At 40.3% G+C, this 26,276-nt stretch overlaps 2 protein-coding genes across 2 annotated transcripts in view; one reads left to right on the forward strand and one right to left on the reverse strand.

The window, feature by feature from the left end:
• The window catches only part of LOC139762757 (phenoloxidase 1-like), an 84,150-nt gene extending 71,454 nt beyond the window's left edge, over nucleotides 1-12,696 (forward strand). Inside the window, exons 12-15 of the mRNA XM_071687865.1 lie at nucleotides 1,272-1,410; nucleotides 3,077-3,178; nucleotides 10,703-10,830; nucleotides 11,578-12,696. Coding sequence (XP_071543966.1) covers nucleotides 1,272-1,410; nucleotides 3,077-3,178; nucleotides 10,703-10,830; nucleotides 11,578-11,793 — 585 coding nt within the window. The 3' untranslated portion in view covers nucleotides 11,794-12,696. The remainder of the gene's footprint in view (nucleotides 1-1,271; nucleotides 1,411-3,076; nucleotides 3,179-10,702; nucleotides 10,831-11,577) is intronic.
• Nucleotides 12,697-21,665: 8,969 nt separating this feature from the next.
• LOC139762758 (pro-resilin-like) lies at nucleotides 21,666-23,502 on the reverse strand. The gene is made up of 3 exons (XM_071687866.1): nucleotides 23,450-23,502; nucleotides 23,269-23,340; nucleotides 21,666-22,809 (listed from the first exon to the last, which is right to left on the reverse strand). Exons 1-3 carry the CDS (start codon nucleotides 23,459-23,461, stop codon nucleotides 22,582-22,584), a joined length of 312 nt encoding a protein of 103 aa, XP_071543967.1. The 5' UTR covers nucleotides 23,462-23,502; the 3' UTR covers nucleotides 21,666-22,581.
• Nucleotides 23,503-26,276: the final 2,774 nt, after the last annotated feature.

Genomic DNA, 26,276 nt, shown 5'->3' on the forward strand with positions numbered 1-26,276 from the left:
GCAGTACTTCCCATCAGGCTGTTCAAGAAGTTGGACTTTGTTGCTGGTATTAGATTAAGACATCTTAAATGGATTGAAAACTACTTGTTTAGGAGATTTTCAGAGAATGCTTGTTGGTACCTCCTCAAGCAAGGTGAAAGTAGCTATTGGAGTCCCTCAGAGCTCAGAAGTAAGACCTCTCTTATTTTTGTTGTTTGTAGATGTACATGACTTGCTTAAGAGGCTTATACTATGCCTTAAAAGTTTTGCAGACATTGCCAAACTTGAGAGAGGTAAGGAGCATTTAAAAGTATAGAAATATGCTTTTAGTTCTGGTCAAGCTGCAGTAATTGTCAGACTTATGGCTAGTGGTGTTCATACCATCTATGTGTGTATTTGTCAGTCATCATAAGCTTCATTGCCTGTATTTATGGAGTGAATCAGGTAAACACAGCCTCCAGAAATAACTCACATTTCCTCAACTCATGCCCATTGTACTAATTTGAAACAGATCTCCACACCTGCTTCTAGCTTCCCCACTTTTAATGGAGATTGACTTGTCAGTTGAGTCTAATATCTCCTTTCACACATCAAAGATGGAGGAAGCAGTGAAGTGTTAGAAAGATTAGAAAGAAGACAAACCATATCTTGGTCACTGTGAACATTGTCTTCAAAATTGTGAAAAAGCAAAATCCAAGATAAAGTATGCTTTTCCTGTGTGTTCTTTTTACATGAAAATACCCATAGAACTGCTGGAGTCAGAATTAAGGTGGATGGGCATTTGAGACTGTCTCTTCATCTATTCCTGACCTTACCTTTCTAACATGGGAAATTGTGAACATATATGAAAATGAAAAACAAAGAAAAGATTTAAAGAGATATATGGGAATGTCTTTAATTGTCTATGTTGGAGGAAAGCATATTAAAAGGAAGATGATGATTATGTTAGAGGAAAGCGTATTAAGAGGAAGGTGATGTTTATCTACAGTCACACTGATATTAAAGTTGACCAATTCTTCAAAACAAAGTTATGTCACAGCTGTAGGACATAACTTAAAGCTGGGCAGTTAAGCATCAGGATGGACATGTAAAACCACTTTCTGAGTAACATGGTAGAGGATATGTAAAATTAGCTTTATGAAGTAGCAGAAACTGCTTAAAATATTGAGAAATTCAAAAGCCTGACTTCTAAGGGGGGAAACAGGGAAAACTTGCTTATTTTCAGGATTTGGAGAATACAGTGTAATTATCATTAAATACTAGGTGAGTTGAAATAAAATTCCTTTCTACAGGTGAAAAACCAGCTTCAGACGCCAAAGCAAGTGACAGTCAGAATATTTTTGGCACCCAAGTTCAATGTGCGAGGATTAGAGATGAATTTCATGGAACAACGTCTGCTGTGGGCTGAGATGGACAAATTTACTGTGACATGTGAGTCATATCATCATGTTTTTCTCTGAATATCAGTACAAATAATGGCAGTGAATATGCTATTTAACTGACCCACAGAATGTCATAAAGAATTACATCCTAACTACTTATCCAGATTTGGAATTGTGACTTTATAATATCATACAAGGGTTCCATGAAATGATTGTGTTGATAACATTTTTATGTAGATAGGTTGTAACCACGATGAACAGAAGGAAGAAATGATGCTAAGTTTTGATTTAATAGACCTGGATGTTTTAGCTCTGGGTGAAGGGGAAGGTGATATAATGGTTTGGGAGTGTATTTAACTGAACAGCATTTTAGAGTTGAATTAAGTACATAGAATAAGAAATTGATTGATTATGGAGAGATACTGCATGATGCTTGTTATGGTTCATAAAGTACAAAGAAATGGGATTATGAGAAAGATACAGTGCTATGTAGAGAGTCATTGATAAGGTAAAAAGGGATGAAGAAATCAAAAGTGGTACAGTATTATGAAGGGAATTTTGTAACAGAGTAATGGTAGAGTCTGAAGCATTATGAACATATTAGAAGAGTGGATATGGAGAAAATGTTTGAAAGCATGCATAGTAAGTTAATTGGATTATAAAAGATATAAAGGCCTAAGATGATATATAAGGCACAGATAGAACATATGTGTATGGGAGAGTTGCCTTCAAAAAATCTGCTTTCCAAATTTGGGGTGTTTTTTATAGGTTCCATAATGATTTTTCTTGTGAGCAGCTTATGATGTTTAATTTGTCCTAGTATAGGATACTCCTTACACATCTATGGCGATATCTCCTCCTTTTCCCTCTTATCTAGAGTGGAATCAAAAGCTTTCCACCTGTTGTTGATTCTTCAGCTGTCAGCTTTTTTCATTTGTTCCTTTTGATGTTACTGCTTTCTCTCTGGTCTATAGGTATTATTTTGACCTCTGCCATCATGAGCTTTCTGCTTGTGTCCATCATGAAGGCTGGGACCCGTGGCACTTCATTGGCTGCTGTGAAGACCAGCTGCAGGAGGAATGACTTACTGTACCTCCTTCTTTCCTCCCGTGAAGCAGCTGTGGAATTTTCTTCCTCCTTTTGTCTTTCCCTCTTGCAATAAACCAAGTCTGCAAACACCTAAGGGGTTCAGATTAATCTCCATATTCTTTTTCTCACACTGAGAGAACCTTAGGCAGGGTACGTTTTTACATGTGCCCTGTAAGTTACTTTTAAAAAATCATGTTCTTATCTGTATAGAAATAATTGTTTATATATGAAATCCTGCATAAGCTTCCCAGCTTGGTGATTTTACCTATGTTGAATATTGATGGAAACTTGTTTATGTTTATTAGAGTTATGCAGTTTAATGTAGTACTGTATTTGTTTCTACTGAAAGCCTCATTGGTTTCATTTAATGTTATCAACACTGCCTTTTATTAGTTACTCATCCTCCATTTTTCCCAACACTATCTGTTAGCATTCTATGCCATACCTCTACTAGCAAGCATAACCATAGGGAAGTTCATCTCATGATGATAGTGCTACAGAAGTTTTTATTCTTCATGTTTTATTGTTTTTTGTAAAGTTTAGTGCACTTTGAATTATTTTTCATGTGTTGTCCATTATGTAAAAAGTGTATTTACTGGTGATTATGAAATAAAATCCATTAACAGTGAAACCTGGCATGAACCATGTTGTGCAGCCATCTAAGGATTCATCTATCACCAACCCAGATGAGTACACCTTCAGGGACCTGGAGACAGGTCCTCAACCAGGTGAGTGGAAACAATTTATCTTGAACTTATGAAGGAAGGAAAGTAGGATGGCTTTAACATCTTTGAGAAGAGACTGATGTTTATGTCATTGAACAGCATGACAACTAACTTAACTAAACTGTCCCCCTCATCTCTGCTAAACCTGATAACATTGCTTTTATTCACATTTTCTCTCAACTTCATCCTTTCACACACATGTCAAAGTCAGCCACCAACTTCAGCAATAGCAATTTCATGTCTGAATCTGCCACTAGTGCTCTATCATCATCAAACAACAACTGACTTACTTCCCAGGCCCTCTCATCCCCTGTAGACTGCATACTCCTCCTTGCAAAGCTCTCACATTTACCTCACTCACCATCCCACCCATAAACAAATTAAAAAAAACATCACACACTCCTGCCACAGACCTATCTCCACTTGGAACCATTAACTTCCCTCTCTTATAATGCGTACACTTGCTTTACACCATTGATAAAAACTTCACTGCTTTTAGCAGCTTTCCCTCCATGTCATATATTCTTAAGACCTTCCACAAGGCATCTCTGTCAACCCCATCATACACTTTCTCCAGATCCATATATACCACATACAAATCTCTTCATTCCTCTAAGTAATTCTCACACACATTCTTCAGTGCAAACACATGATCCACACATTCTCCATCACTTTTGAAACCACACTGCTCCTCCCTAATCTGATGCTCTGTACATGCCTTTACTCTCTCAATCAGTACCCTCTCATACAACTTAAAGTGTACACTCAACAAACTTATACCTTTCTAGTTTGAACACTTATCCTTTATCTCATTTGCCTTTATTTATTGGCATTATGCATGCATTTCATCAATCCTCAGGCATCTCACAATGATCCATACATACACTGAAAATCCTAACTAGCCATTCAACAATACAGTCACCCCATTCTTGATAGATTCAACAGCAATACTTCCCACTCCAGCTGCCATGCCACATTTAATACTTCAAAAAGCTTTCACTACCTCTTCTCTTTTCATCAAACCACTCTTCATAACTCTCTGACTTCGCATACCACCCAAACCCAAACACATGCATCTGCCTTTCCATCTGCAAGTACATTCAACAGTCCTTCAAAATATTCATTTCTTTATGTAATATATTTCATATATTGGTGATGCTGGTAGAAAATTTATCCTTTGATGTATATTATATTACAGAGCAATCATTTATGAACAGATGTGTTAAAGACAATGTACAGCAAATAATGCATCGAACATTCCAAAAACAATGTTGCACATTGATAATTTTCATAAGTATTTGCACATTTGTACTTGTTTGCATCACAACAAACAGTTTTGTAATGGTGATGATATAATTATATGTACTAGATGGTGTATATTATATTGTAAACCAATCATTTATTAACTAACAAATCTAAAACAAATAGTGTAAGACAAAAAACAGCATCACATAATTAATTAGTATTATAAAACATCTACACACTTGTGGTAGCACACGTCACAAATAACTTGCTTTGTAATGGTGATGGTGTCATGACACTAGATATTGTATGTTATAGAGTAATAATTCAGGAACATATTCATATAAAAAAAAGTATAAGACCAAAATTGATTGTTGCTATAGAGATTTATGCACCAGTAACACCACGCATCTCATTAGACTAGCATTGTGATGGTGATGGTATTGTAACATTTACGAGTTGATGTGCATATCACATAACAATCATGTTCAAACAAATGTATGTGGAAAACTTGAAAAAGTCTATGTAAGCCAAAACCAGCATCACAAATTGATATTTATGCACTAGTGATAGTGCACATCTTAACTAACTCACATTAGAATGGTGATAGAATTATGAAAGCCTCAAGTTGGCATGCATAATGTTATAGAGCATACATTTTTTAACAAATCAGGTGAGAAAAAAGATGATTATTGTAAACCATCAACCGTAGCATACATATTAACAATCTTAACTTACTTCAGAATAGTGATGATGTTATGATATATGTTGGTTTACATAGTATCATAGTCACGTACAGTAAATGAATTTTAAAAACTTAAGACCCTAAGCAGCATCACTAAGTGATACTGTAGTTATCAAAGTTATTTATGCATTACCAGTAGTATGCATCTCAAGAAGCTCACTTTATGATAGTGATGTTACGATATTCACTGGTGTATATGATATAATAGAAAAATCATTTACAAACTAATGCACTTATAAGATATGTAAGATCAAAAACAGCATAACAAATTGATGACTTTCACTGATGATAGCATGTATATCAGAAAAATTTGCTTTTTAGTAATGAAGTTGTTACAGTATTTCTTATCACAGAGCAGTCATTTATAAACAAAATGCATGTAAAAAAAGAAAAGTGTAAGACCAAAATCAGCATCACAGATTGATCATATTTGTAAACATTTACTCACTAGCAGAGGGACAGGGTGTTAGGATATGTTGATGATCAGTTTTTCTTAGTGTTTGGGGCTGGGTTGTGGTTTAGGGGGCAGTGCATTGTACATGACAACTTGAGAATGGATGTGAGCAAATTTTTCTCTCTCTTTCTCCCCAACACACTAAACTGCAAACAAGTATGAAAAGGAAACTAAGAAAATATTTAAACAGCTCTTCTTAGTTCACTTTTCCATTTTTTTATTAAAATCTAACATAACATAGCAGGTTTGAAATGTGTCATTTGGCTTTACAGGGAATGAGTTAAACTTTGAACATTGTCACATGTTCCATCACTTAGCATATTCTATTTATTCTTCCTCTAAAGTACATGTTATTTGTTATGATATCCCTGGGGATAGGGGAGAAAGAGTACTTCCCACGTATTCCTCACGTGTCGTAAAAGGCAACGAAAGGGGACAGGAGCGGGGGGGGGCTGAAAACCCTCCCCTCCTTGTATTTTAATTTTCTAAAAGGGGAAACAGAAGAAGGAGTCACGTGGGGAGTGCTCATCCTCATCAAAGGCTCAGATTGGGGTGTCTAAATGTATGTGGATGTAACCAAGATTAGAAAAAAGGAGAGATAGGTAGTATGTTTGAGAAAGGACCCTGGATGTTTTGGCTCTGAGTGAAACGAAGCTCAAGGGTAAAGGGGAAGAGTGGTATGGGAATGTCCTGGGAGTAAAGTCAGGGGTTAGGAAGAGGACAAGAGCAAGGGAAGGAGTAGCACTACTCCTGAAACAGGAGTGGTGGGAGTATGTGATAGAGTGTAAGAAAGTAAGCTCTGGATTGATATGGGTAAAACTGAAAGTTGATGGAGAGAGATGGGTTATTATTGGTGCATATGCACCTGGGCATGAAAAGAAAGATCATGAGAGGCAAGTGTTTTGGGAGCAGATGAGTGAGTGTGTTAGTAATTTTGATGCACGAGACCGGGTTATAATGATGGGTGATTTGAATGCAAAGGTGAGTAATGTGGCAGTTGAGGGAATAATTGGTGTACATGGGGTGCTCAGTGTTGTAAATGGAAATGGTGAAGAGCTTGTAGATTTATGTGCTGAAAAAGGACTGGTTTTTGGAATACCTGGTTTAAAAAGAGAGATATACATAAGTATACGTATGTAAGTTGGAGAAATGGCCAGAGAGCGTTATTGGATTATGTGTTAATTGATAGGCGTGCAAAAGAGAGACTTTTGGATGTTAATGTGCTGAGAGGTGCAGCTGGAGGTATGTCTGATCATTATCTTGTGGAGGCGAAGGTGAAGATTTGTAGAGGTTTTCAGAAAAGAAGAAAGAATGTTGGGGTGAAGAGAGTGGTGAGAGTAAGTGAGCTTGGGAAGAAGACTTGTGTGAGGAAACACCAGGAGAGACTGAGTACAGAATGGAAAAAGGTGAGAACAAAGGGCGTAAGGGGAGTGGGGGAGGAATGGGATGTATTTAGGGAAGCAGTGATGGCTTGCACAAAAGATGCTTGTGACATGAGAAGTGTAGCAGGTGGGCAGATTAGAAAGGGTAGTGAGTGGTGGGATGAAGAAATAAGATTATTAGTGAAAGAGAAGAGAGAGGCATTTGGACGATTTTTGCAGGGAAATAATGCAAATGAGTGGGAGATGTATAAAAGAAAGAGGCAGGAGGTCAAGAGAAAGGTGCAAGAGGTGAAATAGAAGGCAAATGAGAGTTGGTTGGGGTGAAAGAGTATCATTAAATTTTAGGGAGAATAAAAAGATGTTTTAGAAGGAGGTAAATAAAGTGCATAAGACAAGGGAACAAATGGGAACTTCAGGGAAGGGGGCTAATGGGGAGGTGATAACAAGTAGTGGTGATGTGAGAAGGAGATGGAGTGAGTATTTTGAAGGTTTGTTGAATGTGTTTGATGATAGAGTGGCAGATATAGGGTGTTTTGGTCGAGGTGGTGTGCAAAGTGAGAAGGTTAGGGAGAATGATTTGGTAAACAGAGAAGAGGTAGTAAAAGCTTTGCAGAAGATGAAAGCCAGCAAGATGGCAGGTTTGGATGGTATTGCAGTGGAAATTATTAAAAAAGGGGTGATTGTATTGTTGATTGGTTGGTAAGGTTATTTAATGTATGTATGACTCATGGTGAGGTGCCTGAGGATTGGCAGAATGCTTGCATAGTGCCTTTGTACAAAGGCAAAGGGGATAAGAGTGAGTGCTCAAATTACAGAGGTATGAGTTTGTTGAGTATTTCTGGGAAATTATATGGGAGGGTATTGATTGAGAGGGTGAAGGCATGTACAGAGCATCAGATTGGGGAAGAGCAGTGTGGTTTCAGAAGTGGTGGAGGATGTGTGGATCAAGTGTTTGCTTTGAAGAACGTATGTGAGAAATACTTAGAATGGCAAATGGATATGTATGTAGCATTTATGGATCTGGAGAAGGCATATGATAGAGTTGATAGAGATGCTCTGTAGAAGGTGTTAAGAATCTATGGTGTGGGAGACAAGTTGGTAGAAGCAGTGAAAAGTTGTTATTGAGGATGTAAAGCATGTGTACTTGTAGGAAGAGAGGAAAGTGATTGGTTCTCAGTGAATGTAGGTTTGTGGCAGTGGTGCGTGATGTCTCCATGGTTGTTTGATTTCTTTATGGATGGGGTCGTTAGGGAGATGAATGCAAGAGTTTTGGAAAGAGGGGTAAGTATGCAGTCTGTTGTGGATGAGAGGGCTTAGGAAGTGAGTAAGTTGTTGTTCGCTGATGATACAGCGCTGGTGGCTGATTCGTGTCAGAAACTGCAGAAGCTGGTGACTGAGTTTGGTAAAGTGTGTGAAAGAAGAAAGTTAAGAGTAAATGTGAATAAGAGCAAGGTTATTAGGTACAGTAGGGTTGAGGGTCAAGTCAATTGGGAGGTAAGTTTGAGTGGAGAAAAACTGGAGGAAGTAAAGTGTTTTAGATATCTGGGAGTGGATTTGGCAGCAGATGGAACCATAGAAGTGGAAGTGAATCATAGGGTAGGGGAGGGGGCGAAAGTTCTGGGAGCCTTGAAGAATGTGTGGAAGTCGAGAACATTATCTCGGAAAGCAAAAATGGGTATGTTTGAAGGAATAGTGGTTCCAACAATTTTACATGGTTGCGAGGCATGGGCTACAGATAGAGTTGTGCAGAGGAGGGTGGATGTGCTGGAAATGAGATGTTTGAGGACAGTATGTGGTGTGAGGTGGTTTGATCGAGTAAGTAATGATAGGGTAAGAGAGATGTGTGGTAATAAAAGGAGTGTAGTTGAGAGAGCAGAAGAGGGTGTTTTGAAATGGTTTGGTCACATGGAGAGAATGAGTGAGGAAAGATTGACCAAGAGGATATATGTGCCAGAAGTGGAGGGAACGGGGAGAAGTGGGAGACCAAATTGGAGGTGGAAAGATGGAGTGAAAAAGATTTTGAGTCATTGGGGCCTGAACATGCAGGAGGGTGAAAGGCGTGCATGGAATAGAGTGAATTGGAACGATGTGGTATACTGGGGTCAACGTGCTGTCAATGGATTGAACCAGGGCGTGTGAAGCATCTGGAGTAAACCATGGAAAGTTCTGTGGAAAGGGAGCTGTGGTTTCGGTGCATTATTACATGACGGCTAGAGACTGATTGTGAACGAATGTGGCCTTTGTTGTCTTTTCCTAGCGCTACCTCGTGCACATGAGGGGGAGGGGGTTGTTATTTCATGTGTGGCGGGGTGGCGATGGGAATGAATAAAGGCAGACTATGAATTATGCACATGTGTATATATGTATATGTCTTTATGTGTATATATATGTATACGTTGAGATGTATAGGTATGTATACTTGCGTATGTGGACGTGTATGTATATACTTGTGTATGTAGGTGGGTTGGGCCATTCTTTCGTCTGTTTCCTTGCGCTACCTCGCTAACACAGGAGACAGCGCCAAAGCAAAATAAATAATTTTTTTTTTTTTTTTTTTTTTTTTTTTTTTTTTTTTTTTTTGCTGTCTCCCGCGTTTGCGAGGTAGCGCAAGGAAACAGACGAAAGAAATGGCCCAACCCACCCCCATACACATGTATATACATACGTCCACACATGCAAATATACATACCTACACAGCTTTCCATGGTTTACCCCAGACGCTTCACATGCCCTAATTCAATCCACTGACAGCACGTCAACCCCGGTATACCATATCGCTCCAATTCACTCTATTCCTTGCCCTCCTTTCACCCTCCTGCATGTTCAGGCCCCGATCACACAAAATCTTTTTCACTCCATCTTTCCACCTCCAATTTGGTCTCCCTCTTCTCCTCGTTCCCTCTACCTCCGACACATATATCCTCTTGGTCAATCTTTCCTCTCTCATTCTCTCCATGTGCCCAAACCATTTCAAAACACCCTCTTCTGCTCTCTTAACCACGCTCTTTTTATTTCCACACATCTCTCTTACCCTTACGTTACTTACTCGATCAAACCACCTCACACCACACATTGTCCTCAAACATCTCATTTCCAGCACATCCATCCTCCTGCGCACCACTCTATCCATAGCCCACGCCTCGCAACCATACAACATTGTTGGAACCACTATTCCTTCAAACATACCCATTTTTGCTTTCCGAGATAATGTTCTCGACTTCCACACATTCTTCAAGGCTCCCAGAATTTTCGCCCCCTCCCCCACCCTATGATCCACTTCCGCTTCCATGGTTCCATCCGCTGCCAGATCCACTCCCAGATATCTAAAACACTTCACTTCCTCCAGTTTTTCTCCATTCAAACTCACCTCCCAATTGACTTGACCCTCAACCCTTGCTCTTATTCACATTTACTCTTAACTTTCTTCTTTCACACACTTTACCAAACTCAGTCACCAGCTTCTGCAGTTTCTCACATGAATCAGCCACCAGCGCTGTATCATCAGCGAACAACAACTGACTCACTTCCCAAGCTCTCTCATCCCCAACAGACTTCATACTTGCCCCTCTTTCCAAAACTCTTGCACTCACCTCCCTAACAACCCCATCCATAAACATGAGAATTTCTTTCAGTTAAATGATCACGTCTGATGATGTACATATGTTTGTATGTTATATATTCAGTTTTTTATATTTTCTCTTTAGGGACATCACGGCGAGAGTTCAACTTTTGCGGCTGTGGATGGCCTCAGCATGTACTGCTGCCCCGAGGTACCCCTGGAGGCATGATTTTCCAACTCTTTGTTATGCTCACTGATCTTGAAAAAGATAAGGTAAGGCAGTTGTTTTTGTCTGATTTGTGTGTGATTATTATTTCTAAGATTATTTACTGTTAGGATCAGTGGTCTTGCCAATTCAAGTTCCCTACTTAATCTTTTGATCATAAGTAGTTTGAAAATGATTCACACACTTTATAACCTTAATCATGTAGCAGTACAAACGTAGTGTTTCCTCACATTGTAATCCCGTACATCCTGTTATAGAAACATATGTTGGTTTGGTCTTTAATGTTGGCCAGATGGGCTTGTTTGTGGATCTTGTGCTTCATTGTAAATATTTGAATTTGAAATCAAACCCCAAATAAAAAGTTTTAAAAAACAAATGAAACCTAAATGAAAAGTTAAAGGCTACACCTCATGTTGATACAGATCTAGGAATTGGACAGGTTTTCACAAGACAAACAAAAGGCTTTTAATGAATAAATGGTGATTTGTATCAGAGACTAGGAGTGATGATAGATCATGTGCCCATGACATAATAGGACCAACCAGAAGGTGTTGCCAGGGAGAGTTCTGCAGCCTTGCCATATGGCATGCAGAGTTTTGAAACCTATCCATGGATAGAAAGAGGGTTTATCTCATAAGGAAGGCCACCTTGGTTCCTCTGGGTAGATATTGTGTTCTGGAAAATCATTTTCTTTCCTCATATAGCAGTCACTGCTTTAAGAAAAAAATCAGGTTTTAAAATTCTTCCTTTAGAATTTGGAATGAATTTTCTGATGTATGATTTTTGGTTTTCAGGTGGACCAGCAAGGAAATACTGGTCGTTGTGCAAATGCTGTGTCCTTTTGTGGCATCCTGGATAGCAAATTTCCTGACGGTCGACCTATGGGTTTCCCCTTTGATCGACGCAATGCACCACAATTCCAATCTGCTGCTGCCTTTGCAGAACAACTAGATAATGCAAATTTGCATGACATCACAATCACTTTCCTAGCCAGTGGTCTACAAAAGTAGAGAAACAGTGGTACTGGGTGGTGCCTAATGGACATCTGCAACTGAAAATTTGGAAGACAGTAGTTTTTTTGTATTTTCCTTGCATGTATTTGTTTGGGGACTTTCAAAACATCATTGAAAGCTCTCAGATATAGTCTTTTTGAGTTTCTAATGATACTATAATAATCAGTTTGCTTGTATTGAAATTAATTGAAAAACTATGGTGCTTTGATGTTGATGTAGCAAAGAAACTGTCAAAGTACTGTACTAAGAAATTTCAAGTTTGGAGACATTCTATTGACAAAAATTTTCAGCTGTAATTGCTTTTAATTATGCATTAGCATGTTGAAAAAAGGGCAAGATGAACTACATGATAAATCTGTGTAAGTGATTATTATAGTACATTGCATTTTTATCACGTCTTTTGATAAGTTGGAGCTCATTTTCATTTGTTCCTCATATGTTATCCCACTTTGAATCTGAAACCTTTATACTAATTGATGTAATATTTTACATGAATTGAACTTGTAATAAACAATACATAGGAAAGAAAATCCATGTACTGATGAACAACAATTTTAACAAGGACTGATAAAAACATTCATGTACAGAGAATAACATTTGAGAAATTCATGTTTCAGTGAAGTAAAATTGCACAGTAATGTCTAAAATGTGACACATAAACAGCTGTAAAGTTGATATATTAATGCATATGATATAAATGAGTGTCATTTAATTCAGATGCAAGACACACCTGAAGGTTTGATTTAGATGAAATGTTGATTGTAGAAGCATATACTACAGAGTACACTAAAGATATGATAACATGTTTAACCCTTTATAGTTAATACAATATCTGTTTGATTTATAGGTTCTTGTGTATTTTTCTCTTTTCATTCTGGATATAAAGCTTAAAACTCATTATTTTGCTGTCTTTGTTAAGACTAATTCTTACAAGTGGTCAGCAAGGATCACTTTTGACCAGTTACCCTGATAGTGAGAATGTATAATGAAATATGGTGGACTGCAAGGAAATCATTATTAAACATTCCTTTCATACTAATTTCATACTTGATTGCCGTTTCCTGCATTGACGAGATAATGCCAGGAAACAGATGATGAAAGACATGTTTACTCAAGTTCACACACTTTTTTTTTCATACGTTTTCACCATTTCCCATATTAGTGAGGTAGCGTTTAGATCAGAGGACTGAACTTTAGATGGAATATCCCCACTTGGCCCCCTTCTTTGTTCCTTCTTTTGAAAAAGTAAAGAAAAAGGGGAAGGGAGGATTTCTAGCCCCCTTCTCCCTCCCCTTTTAGTTGCCTTCTACAGCACGCAAGGAGTACATGTGAAGTATTCTTTCTTCCCTGTCTCCAGATATCATACACACTCACACGCACATTATTGTATTTATTATTATGATACTTGATCACTGTTTTCCATGTCAGCAAGGTAGCACCAGAAAACAGACAAAGAATAGCCAATCCACTCATATGCACACATATATATACATAGATGCCCGTACATGCACATATACATACAAATACATATACATATCAACATATACACAGACATATATATATATATATATACACATGTACATATTCATACTTGCTTGATTTCATCCATTCCTGGTGTTACCCTCCCCGACAGGAAACAGCATCACTACCCCCAGCTTCTGCGAGGTAGTGCCAGGAAAACAGACAAAAAAAAGGCCACATTCATTCACACTCAGTCTCTAGCTGTCATGTGCAGTGCACTGAAACCACAGCTCCCTATCCACATCCAGGTCCCACAGACTTTTCACAAAGGATGGGTAATGTGGCAGTTGAGGGTATAATTGGTGTACATGGGGTGTTCAGTGTTGTAAATGGGAATGGTGAAGAGCTTATGGATTTGTGTGCTGAAAAAGGACTGATGATTGGGAATACCTGGTTTAAAAAGAGAGATATACACAGATATACTTATGAGTAGGAGAGATGGCCAGAGGGCATTATTGGATTGTGTTAATTGATAGGCATGTAAAAGAGAGACTTTTAGATGTTAATGTGCTGAGAGGGGCAGCTGGAGAGATGTTTGATCACTAACTTGTGGAGGCGAAGTTGAAGATTTGTAGAGGTTTTCAGAAAAGAAGAGAGAATGGAGAGAAGAGAGTGGTGAGAATGAGTGAGCTTGGAAAGGAGGCTTGTGTGAGGAAGTACCAGGAGAGATTGAATGCAGAATGGCAAAAGGTGAGAGCAAACGATGTAAGGGGAGTAGGGGAGGAATGGGATGTAGTTAGGGAAGCAGTGATGGCTTTTGCAAAAGATGCTTTTGGCATGAGAAAGGTGGGAGGTGGGCAGATTAGAAAGAGTAGTGAGTGGTGTGATGAAGAGGTAAGCTTGTTAGTGAAAGAGAAGAGAGAGGCATTTGGATGATTTTCTTCTAGGAAGTATGCAAATGATTAGGAGATGGATAAAAGAAAGCAGCTGGAGGTCAAGAGAACGGTGCAAAAGGTGGAAAAGAGGGCAAATGAGAATTGGAGTGAGAGAGCATCATTAAATTTTAGGGAGAATAAAAGTATGTTTTGGAAGGAGGTAAATAAAGTGTGTAAGACAAGAGAGCAAATGGGAACATCGGTGAAGGGGGCAAATGGAGATGTAATAACAAGTAGTGATTAAGTAAGGAGGAGATGGAGTGAAAATTTTGAAGGTTTGTTCAATGTGTTTGATGATAGAGTGGCAGATATAGGGTTAGGGTGTTTTGGTTGGGGTGGTATGCGAAGTAAGAGGGTCAGAGAAAATGATTTGGTGAACAGAGAAGAGGTAGTGAATGCTTTGCAGAAGATGAAAGCTGGCAAGACGGAGGGTTTGGATGGTATTGCAGAGGAATTTATGAAAAAAGGGGGTGGCTGTGTTATTGATCGGTTGGTAAGGATATTCAGTGTATTTATGGATCGTGGTGAAGTGCCTGAGGATTGATGGAATGCATGCATAGTGCCATTGTACAAAGGCAAAGGGGATAAAGGTGAATGTTCAAATTACAGAGGCATAAGTTTGTTGAGTATTCCTGGGAAATTATATGGGAGGGTATTGATTTAGAGGGTAAAGGCATGTACAGAGCATCAGATTGGGGAAGAGCATTGTGGTTTCAGAAGTGGTAGAAGATGTGTGGATCAGGTGTTTGCTTTGAAGAATGTATGTGAGAAATACTTAGAAAAACAAATGGATTTGTATGTAGCATTTATGGATCTGGAGAAGGCATAATGATAAGAGTTGATAGAGATGCTCTGTGGAAGGTATTAAGAGTATATGATGTGATAGGCAAGTTGCTGGAAGCAGTGAAAAGTTTTTATCGAGGATGTAGGGCATGTGTATGAGTAGAAAAAGAGGAAAGTGATTGGTTCTCAGTGAATGTCGGTTTGTGGCAGGGGTGCGTGATATCTCCATGGTTGTTTAATTTGTTTATGGATGGGGTTGTTAAGGAGGTGAATGCAAGAGTTTTGGAAAGAGGGGCAAGTGTGCAGTCTGTTGTGGATGAGAGGGCTTGGGAAGTGAGTCTGCTGTTGTTCACTGATGATACAGCACTGATGGCTGATTCGGGTGAGAAACTGCAGAAGCTGGTGACTGAGTTTGGTAAAGAGTGTGAAAGAAGAAAGTTGAGAGTAAATGAGAATAAGAGCAAGGTTATTGGGTACAGTAGGGTTGAGGGACAAGTCAATTCGGAGGTAAGTTTGAATGGAGAAAAACTGGAGGAAGTGAAGTGTTTTAATATCTGGGAGTGGATTTGGCAGTGGATGGAACCATGGAAGCGGAAGTGAATCATAGGGTGGGGGAGGGGGCGAAAGATCTGGGAGCATTGAAAAATGTGTGGAAGTTGAGAACGTTATCTTGGAAAGCAAAAATGGGTATGTTTGAAGGAATAATGGTCCCAACAATGTTATATAGTTGCGAGGCATGGGCTATAGATAGAGTTGTGCGGAGGAGGGTGGATGTGCTGGAAATGAGATGTTTGAGGACAATATGTGGTGTGAGGTGGTTTGATCGAGTAAGTAATGAAAGGGTAAGAGAGATGTGTGGTAATAAAAAAAGAGTGTAGTTGAGAGAGCAGAAGAGGGTGTTTTGAAATGGTTTGGTCACATGGAGAGAATTAGTGAGGAAACATTGACAAAGAGGATATATGTGTTAGAGGTGGAGGGAACAAGGAGAAGTGGGAGACCAAATTGGAGGTGGAATGATGGAGTGAAAAAGATTTTGAGTGATCTGGGTCTGAACATGCAGGAGGGTGAAAGGTGTGCAAGGAATAGAGTGAATTGGAACGATGTGGTATACCGGGGTCGACGTGCTGTTTAGAAAGGGTAGTGAGTGGTGGGATGAAGAAGTAAGAGTATTAGTGAAAGAGAAGAGAGAGGCATTTGGACGATTTTTGCAGGGAAAAAATGCAATTGAGTGGGAGAAGTATAAAAGAAAGAGACAGGAGGTCAAGAGAAAGGTGCAAGAGGTGAAAAAAAGGGCAAATGAGAGTTGGGGTGAGAGACTATCAGTAAATTTTAGGGAGAATAAAAAGATGTTCTGGAAGGAGGTAAATAGGGTGCGTAAGACAAGGGAGCAAATGGGAACTTCAGTGAAGGACGTAAATGGGGAGGTGATAACAAGTAGTGGTGATGTGAGAAGGAGATGGAATGAGTATTTTGAAGGTTTGTTGAATGTGTCTGATGACAGAGTGGCAGATATAGGGTATTTTGGTCGAGGTGGTGTGCAAAGTGAGAGGGTTAGGGAAAATGATTTGGTAAACAGAGAAGAGGTAGTAAAAGCTTTGCGGAAGATGAAAGCCGGCAAGGCAGCAGGTTTGGATGGTATTGCAGTGGAATTTATTAAAAAAGGGGGTGACTGTATTGTTGACTGGTTGGTAAAGTTATTTAATGTATGTATGACTCATGGTGAGGTGCCTGAGGATTGGCGGAATGCGTGCATAGTGCCATTGTACAAAGGCAAAGGGGATAAGAGTGAGTGCTCAAATTACAGAGGTATAAGTTTGTTGAGTATTCCTGGTAAACTATATGGGAGGGTATTGATTGAGAGGGTGAAGGCATGTACAGAGCATCAGATTGGGGAAGAGCAGTGCGGTTTCAGAAGTGGTAGAGGATGTGTGGATCAGGTGTTTGCTTTGAAGAATGTATGTGAGAAATACTTAGAAAAGCAAATGGATTTGTATGTAGCATTTATGGATCTGGAGAAGGCATATGATAGAGTTGATAGAGATGCTCTGTGGAAGGTATTAAGAATATATGGTGTGGGAGGCAAGTTGTTAGAAGCAGTGAAAAGTTTTTATCGAGGATGTAAGTCATGTGTACGTGTAGGAAGAGAGGAAAGTGATTGGTTCTCAGTGAATGTAGGTTTGCGGCAGGGGTGTGTGATGTCTCCATGGTTGTTTAATTTGTTTATGGATGGGGTTGTTAGGGAGGTAAATGCAAGAGTCCTGGAAAGAGGGGCAAGTATGAAGTCTGTTGGGGATGAGAGAGCTTGGGAATATATATATATATATATATATATATATATATATATATATATATATATATATATATATATATATGTATACACTGAGATGTATAGGTATGTATATGTGCGTGTGTGGACATGTATGTATATACATGTGTATGTGGGTGGGTTGGGCCATTCTTTCGTCTGCTTCCTTGCGCTACCTCGCTAACATGGGAGACAGTGACAGAGTATAATAAGTAAAAAGAAATTATTAAATATATATGTGTGTGTGTTTGTGTGTGTGTATGAATTGTTGGGACATTCTTCATCCGTTTCCTTGTGCTACCTTGCTGATGTGGGAAGCAGCGGTTAAGTATGATAATGATATAAAGAATACATAAATGCACATATGCATATCAACATATATACATGTACATGCAGACATACTTACACATGTACATATTCATACTTGCTTGCCTTCATCCATTCCTGGCACTACCCTGCCCCACAGGAAACAGCATCACTACCCTCTGCATCAGCGAGGTCAAGGGTAAAAGAGAAGAAGGGTTTGGAAATGTCTTGGGAGTAAACTCGGGGGTTGGTTAGATGACAAGACCTAAAGGGGTAGCACTACTCCTGAAGCAGTTGTGGGAGTGTGTGATAGAGTATAAGAAAGTAGATTCTAGATTGATTTGGGTGAAATTGAAAGTGGATGGCGATAGTGCTTATGCACCTAGTCATGAGAAGAAAGATCATGAGAAGCAAGTGTTTTGGGAGCAGTTGATAGAGTGTGTCAGCAGTTTTGGTGCACAAGACTGAGTATTAGTAAAGGGTGATTTGAATGCGAATATGAGTGATATGGCAATATAGGGTATAATTGGTGTGCATGGGATATCCAGTGTTGTGAAAAGGAATGACGAAGAGCTTGTAGATTTGTTCTGAAAAAAGACTGGTGATTGGGGACACCTGGTTTAAAAAGAGATATATACACAAGTATGTGAGTAGGAGAGATGGTCAACAGCCATTATTAGATTACATATTAAGTGATAGGCATGTAAAAGAGACTTTTGATATAAATGTGCTGAGAAGGGCAGCTGGTGGGATGACTGATTACTGTTTTGTGGAAGTGATGATGAAGATCTGTAGAGTTTTTTTAAGAGAGAGAAGAGAATGTCGAGGAAAAGAAAGTGGTGAGAGTAAGGAGGTTGGAAAGGAGACTTGTGTGAAGAAATACCAAGAGAGATTGAATGTAGAATGGCAAAAGGTGAAGGCAAATGAAGTGAGGGGAGTGGGTAAGGTATGGAATGTATTAAGGGAAGTGCATGAGGAAGGTGGGAGGTGGGCAAATTAGAAAGGATAGTGATTGGTGGGAAAGAGAAAAAGAGAGGCATTTGGACATTACTTACAAGGAAGGAGTGCAAATTACTTTGACATGTATGAGAGAAAGCGTTAGGTCAAGAAAAAGGTGCATGGGTTGAAAAAGGGGCAGATGAGAGTTAGAGTGAGAAAGTATCATTAACCTTTAGGGGGGATAAAAATATGTTTTGGAAGAAGGTAAATAATGTGTGAAAGACAAGAAAACAAATGGGAACATCGGTGAATGGGGCAAAAGGGGAAGTGACAACAGGTATAATGGTGAGGAAAAGATGGAGTGAGTATTTTGAAGGATAGTTAAATGTGTTTGATGATAAAGTGGCAGATATAGGATGTTATGGTCAGGATGGTATGTGAAGGAGCTTGCCATGGAGAGTTATTTGCTGAAGAGATAAGAGATCGTGTAAACCTTTTATAAGATGAAATGCGGTTGGAGTGGATGGTATTACAGTTGAATTTATTAAGAAAGGGTGTGCCTGTGTTGTTGATTGGTTGGCAAGGATATTCACTGTATGCATGGATCATGGTGAAGTGCCTGAATATTGGTGGAATGCATGTATATTGTCATTTGTACAAAAGCAAGAGGATAAAGGTGAGTGTTCAAACTACAGACATATGAGTTTGTTGAGTATATCTGGTACGTTGTATGGAAGGGTATTGATTGAGAGGGTGAAGGCATGTACAGAGCATCAGAATGGGGAGGAGCAGTATTGTTTCAAGGGTGAATCAAGTGTTTGCTTTAGAGAATGTGTGAGAAATACTTAGAGAAACAGATGAATTTGTATATAGCATTTATGGATCTGGAGAAAGCATATGATATGGTAGATAGAGATGCATTGTGGAAGGTCTTAAGAATGCATGGTGTGAGAGGTAAGCTGCTAGAAGCAGTGAGTATTTTTTATTAAGGGTGTAAGGCGTGTGTACGAGTAGGAAGAGGGGAGAGTGAATGGTTCCAAGTGAAAGCTGGTCTGCGCTAGGGATTTATGATGTCCCCATGATTGTTTAATTTGTTGATGTATGGGATGATCAGGGTGGTAAATGCAAGAGTCTTAGAGAGAGGGGTGAATATGCAGACTGTGGGGATGAGAGTGCTGGGGAAGTGAGTCAGTTGTTGTTTACTGATGAAGCAGCACTGGTGGCTGATTCAAGTGAAAAGCTGCAGGAGTTGGTGACTGAGTTAGGAAGAGTGAGTGAAGAAAGTTGAGAGTGAATGCGAATAAGTGCAAGGTTATTAGGTTCAACAGGGTTGAGGGACAAATCAGTTGGTATGTAAGTGTGAATGGAGAAAAATTGGTTGAAGTGAAGTGGTTCAGGTATCATCTGGGAGTGGACTTAACAGCAAATGGAGCCATGGACGCGGAAGTAAGGCATGGGGGGAGTAAAGGCTCTAGAACCGTTGAGGAATGTGTGGAGAGAACATTTTCCGGGAGGGCAGAAATGGGTATGTTTGAAGGAATAGTCAATCCAACTATTATATGGTTGAGAGGCATGGTCTGTAGATAAGAGTTGTGCAAAAGAGGTTGGAAGTGAAATGTTTAAGGTAGCTTGATTGATTAAGTAATGAGTGTAAGAGAGAGTTGTGATAGAGAGAGCAGAGGAGGGTGTGTTGAAATGGTTTGGATACATGGGGAGAATGAGTGAGGAAAGGTTGACAAAGAGGATGTGTGTCAAGTGAAGGGAAAAAGCAGATCTCAAAGCTTTATTGTTTTTGGTCCAATATTAAGTGCTTTCAGAATTTTAGAATTTGGTTCATCGTTGAGCACTCAAAGCTTTAGCAATTTGGTTCATAGATGAACACTGTGATATCCGACTGTGTTCATTTGCCCCACTTTCAAACTCCTTTTTGCTCCTACCGTAGAGGCATCATCTCTCCAATTCTCTTTTCTTAAATGCCATCTTGCTTGCCTCATCTTATACTTCCTGCCTCATCTCATACAACATTTCAGAAAGACATACGCATCTTTTTTCTTGATGTTTCACTCGCTCAGGAATGAACATCTTCAGTTTCCATTGCTATCTTTCGTGGATGCGTCTGCTGCCCGGGCACCACATTGTAAGACTTCCTTGCCGACCTGCCCTACTGGCCACCGCGGGTACCTGACCCACGACATTTTCAGTGACGCCGGCATGAACCTGAACCCGTACCTCCGGTGTTGCTACTTGCCCTCCTCACACCATGTGAACCCATGGCCACTCCCACGACCTTCCTCCCTTCACTCAGTGCATATCTTACGCGGTCCACAACCTGACCAGCGAGTCAACTCTCATCCGCACCGCGATCTCTGTCTCAAGTTCGGCTGTTATCACTAATAGTAATTGTTGAAAGCATGCGATTACGCCCTTGTGGGCTATGCAACCACGCCAACTGCAAATCGTGAAATTTTATACCTTGTATATGAAATACTTCATCATCGTCTCATAATTTCATTCTTCATTAAAATGTTTAAGTTTACGAGTCCACCACTTCTTGAACGATGAATGACATAGAGAAAAAAAGTGATTTCATCTTTAGATTTATGGATATTGTAGATGATTTACCACAAATGTATCATGATTTTGATGGCCTTTTCATAAGCATATATCTTGCAAATATGTAATACTGAAACTTCTCTAACTATGTGTGTGTTTAGACCTTATAGGAGCTGTGTGAACAGATACCCTCTAAGTGTAAATCAGAGTTGATGAGAGAGTTGTATGTTTTCTCTTACTGGAAAACCGCCAAACAAGCTTATTTGATATAACTCCCTACAGGTTCGTTCGGATCCTTAGACAGAAGCTGCACCAGACCCTTTAGCAGCCAAACTGCTGGAACAGTTGTGCAGCTGGGAGATGGCTGAGTTACCAACATGGAATGAAACGTAAGTCTTCACACCTAGAAGTTCTACGGTAAGGAACATACCATCCCGCCTTGGGAAAATAACTTGGGGCCACCTGTTGTGGGTATACGGGAGAGTGTGGAGGTGTTGGAAGTCTTATCGTCAGGGAAAGGAATACCAAAATACTGGTGGTATTGTAGGAATTATTTCAGAATCCACGAAAACTTTAACAGGTTTTATTTTAAGTACATGGAAGCTAACATTCATAAATTAACATGTTATGTACTAAGTAACAAAATCAACCCAGCTGTTTAGGCTCGTGCATATATATATATATATATATATATATATATATATATATATATATATATATATATATATATATATATATATATATATATATATATTATCCCTGGGGATAGGGGAGAAAGAATACTTCCCACGTATTCCCTGCGTGTCGTAGAAGGCGACTAAAAGGGAAGGGAGCGAAGGGCTGGAAATCCTCCTCTCGTTTTTTTTTCTTTTTTTTTTTTCCCCAAAGAAGGAACAGAGAAGGGGGCCAGATAAGGGTATTCCCTCAAAGGCCCAGTCCTCTGTTCTTAACACTACCTCACTAACACGGGAAATGGCGAATAGTATGAAAGAAAGAAAAGATATATATATATATATATATATATATATATATATATATATATATATATATATATATATATACACATACACTCCTGGGGATAGGGGAGAAAGAATACTTCCCACGTATTCCCTGCATGTCGTAGAAGGCGACTAAAAGGGAAGGGAGCGGGGGGCTGGAAATCCTCCTCTCTCATTTTTTTTTTTTTTCCAAGAGAAAGAACAGAGAAGGGGGCCAGGTGAGGATATTCCCTCAAAGGCCCAGTCCTCTGTTCTTAACGCTACCTCGCTAATGCGGGAAATGGCGAATAGTGTAAAATATATATATATATATATATATATATATATATATATATATATATATATATATATATATATATATTATTAATGAGACGGCCTTGATTGAAGCAATCAGTCGCCCGTGCCTCTCATATAAAGAAAAAAAGATGAGATGATTCAGGTGGGGTAACCTTGCGGAACCTTGTTCTTATGGTTCGTGTTGGGTCTCCATCCGGCAGTACGTACGTCAGTCATAGCGAGCCTCACCCTCGTAGTTCAGTTCGGCCACGAAGCCAGAGTCGCCGTCCACGTAGTACGTGACGGTCAGGAGACGACCATCGGGAAGGTGGACGGAGTAAGACCCCTGGGTGTGGTAACCATCACGGACCTCCTGCTGGCCGAAGCTGTTGTCGTCGTCGCCATGAACAGACCAGTTGAACTTGTACTGGGAAGGACCCAGCTCCCCAGAGCCAACCTGTAAGCGAGCTGTATTTATAATAAACATTTTGAGTCAAAAAGTCATCGTAAATATTCGTATTTACTAATTACTCGGCCTTAAGGGGATTTATTATATGAAAAAGAGTATCGAAAAGTCACACAAAAAAGGCTCCTTAATTTAAGGCACAGATAAGAATAAAACATAATCTTGTTAATTATAGGTTAACCATATAATCTGGTTAGTGAACATGGGTTTTCTATAACCAAACCTCACATCGTCTTTCTCAAAAAGAGATGCAATCCAACGCAGAAATTACCATCTTACAAGCTCAGCATCGTCTGCAGTTGGGCCCGGAGTCTTTAACAATACAATGTCCGTTTGTTTGTGATGGTAGTTACATAGTTAGTGATACAGCGCCATCTGTGGACACCGCCTGCTTGGTTTAGTGTGGAAGGGGCAGAAGGATGTGCCATAGCAGTACAGGAAGCGTCCTACCTGCAGAGGAGAACGGAACGAAGGAAGTTTGGCGGCAGTTGCCAAGGCCACCAGACCCGCCAGCAGAAGAATCTGAAAACGACATAACATATGTATCAGCTTCGAACTAAATACGTCTTTGAGTAAGATATGAGGTCTTAATGTCAGAAATTATACGACAAGAACTCGGGAGAGGAGTTACCTTGCAGGTCATTGTGTGGCTGGGTGGAAGGCACTGGACTGCTGGTAACCTCGCTCACATTTATATCCTCGCACGGGTCGTGGGAGAACAACTTTTTGCAACAGGTTGGATATGCAGCAGACGTGGGCCTCATATGTATGTACGACTATCTGCAGAATTCCTTGCAGAAACCATAATCGGGGAATCTCTAGTATGGTGCTCGTTGGTTCTTCGTAAAATCGAGGATTCAAAGATTTGCAGTGCACACATATTCGTATGTATTGTGGCGGTATGTTCTTTGCTGCATAGCTTCCTTTTCTTTTAACTTTCCTGCCGGCAGTTTAGCGGAAGAGAGAGGTGGTTAGATAGGTGTCTTCGGCTTGGCTATCCCGTTTCTGATATTATTATTAGGTACAACAGATAACCTGGTTATGGACCAAAAGTTTTCCTGTTAATTGTTCTTCCCTTGTACATCCTGGCTGGACTCAGACCGTAGCTTGCTGACCGAGGCTTCCAAGAGGTCGGCTGCCGGCTGGCCTGGCCAACTTTGACCTGCATCTTGAGGAAGACACTGAATTCGACACACAGAAGCCCAGACAACAGTTGTGGTTGCGCGGTTCATACATACAGAGTGCTATACCTTCCAGTCCTGTAGTTCTCTTCTGACCCAGATCTGGAAGACCTACCTCTGATGGGAGGTGAAGTAATGCCTTTGCGTCGCGCCCACCAAGGTCTCATAGTAGGACCTCTGTTCTATAAACAGATGCCCCAGGATCTCGCAGTCCTGACGGCTTCAAACTTGTGAGTGGTTGTTCCGTACACTTCACTCGTCTACACCAGCAGCTCAAACTGGACCCAGTACGCAGTCCGCCTTATCGAACCCCTTTAGTTCCTGGTGTACGAAGTTCCTCCTGCGGCAAGTTCTAGGTGAATATTCAAACGCCTCGGGTTTCCTTCCACAGGAATGGCCACTCGGTGTTGTTCCATGTATCTGAAATCCTCGTTGTGGTCCCCACCTGTTCCTCTAGTTTCCATCCTGGCTGGTCCCTCACCTGTCCCTCTGGTTTCCATCCTGGCTGGTCCCTCACCTGACCCTCTGGTTTCCATCCTGGCTGGATCCCATTTGTCCCTTTGGTTTCCGTCCTGGCTATACTCTGGTTCAGTTCGTCCAGCGGCTGGCCATACATATTTTATTTCCAGAGACCCAACATGGCACGGGCCACAGCATATCCCAGCCATAGCCGCCAACTCGAACGAAAGGTAAGGCTGAGCAGGGATGGATTGGAGTTCTTCAGATGTTTATCGACCTTTCTCTTAAAGGTTGAAAAGTCATACGAAGGTGGAACTACAAAAGAAGGGAAGAACCCCCAGTACTTAGCTGTGCAAGGAGGGGAAAAAAAATAGGACATCTTATTGGTTAATCCTCGTGCTACAGGTCGCACCACAAAAACTGCGGAAAGCAGCAACCAGATGCGTGCCAAAATTCCTTATCTAAGGGACTGGGACATATACAGACGGCTCTCGAAAGTAAGAGCCAAAATAACGTCTGTTGAACGGAGTAGGAAACATGACAGTGGACGGAATGAGATGTATGGAGAAACAAGACAGCAGGACAGGGGCACTGTTTAATGCTAGAGTTGTTGCCTCCTACCTTTTCCAGTCCAGCCGCTGTGTTTGGGTCTCCCTGTTCCTCTTCCTGATCCCGCCACTCTACCTGTGTTCCAAACTGCTTCAGTTATTATTGCTTCACAGGAACTTAGAGCCTTTGATTGCGGGCTTCCCTGGTCTTGCAATTCTTCCTTCGATCATGGTTGCTGACTACTGTTCCTACCGCTCTGCTAGGTATTGCTGCTCAGATCTCTCTGTTAACAGCAGTACCTCGTCTACCTTTTGGAAGAGGGCGTCGAAAGTCGGCTGCTGTTGCTGAATCAGGGTAGCACACATCTCCTGTGACTAGGTCAGGTTGCCAGACCACTTTCACCAGAGTGGGTCATGCACCTCAACCATCCCCTGCCGTGTGGTCCTGGCACCAAACTCTCTTCTAACGTCTTAGCTTCCACTAAACCCATACTCCTCACCACCAGCTCTAGCGTTGCGTTTCTCATCTTGGTTTCTTGAGTTCGTCTTGGTGAAGCAAATGCGTGTGAAAGTTTACGTAAATGATGTGAGGTTATCTTGCCACAGTGAAGACTGATATCTTTTGTATGACAATGAAGATATAAAAGAAAATGTCAGATATAAAACCCCATTTGGGAAAAGGTAATTATGCCAGATTTGAATTTGACTGACTGGTTTCTGAGGACATTAAAAGATCAGAGAGGAAGGCGGACTCAAAAAAGAAAATTCAGTCATATCCTAAAAGTTTATTCTCGAGAAAATGGACCCCATCCACAATTCACATATACCTGGCTAACAGGTATATGAAGATTGCCTCGTGTTAGCATAAAAGTTCGATACACGATATGTAAGAATGAAGGAACTAGTTGATATGCTCTTAATTATAGCTTCCCCATAAGAGTTGACAAAAGATCCGAGAATACAGAAAGGTAAACATAATGCGAAAGTAAACACTGGAATGACACTAAGTCCAGTGGAAAAACATTAGCTTGGACCAACGTCAGAGGTTCCTCAGATAACGTCAGTTTTAGTAAGTCCCAGTAGAGTAGTCTCACCATGATACTAATTACTTGGGGACCGTTTATGGCACTCAATAAGTTAACAGAGAAGCCTCTCCATATCGAAAATCCTTCATGCATTTCACATGGTCGTGGGTCGTGTTGTGTCTCTAGCTATAAACCTCGCTCTTCAACGTAAGTTTCCAAAGGCTTCTTCTCCCAGTCGGGTCACC

This window comes from Panulirus ornatus, chromosome 44 (genome assembly GCF_036320965.1).
Source record: "Panulirus ornatus isolate Po-2019 chromosome 44, ASM3632096v1, whole genome shotgun sequence".
Lineage (NCBI taxonomy): Eukaryota > Metazoa > Arthropoda > Malacostraca > Decapoda > Palinuridae > Panulirus > Panulirus ornatus.

Coding starts and splice junctions, on each gene's coding strand:
- LOC139762758 (XM_071687866.1), bottom strand. Junction 22,810..23,268: donor CGTTCCGTTCTCCTCTGCAG/GTAGGACGCTTC, acceptor GCTCGCTTACAG/GTTGGCTCTGGGGAGCTGGG.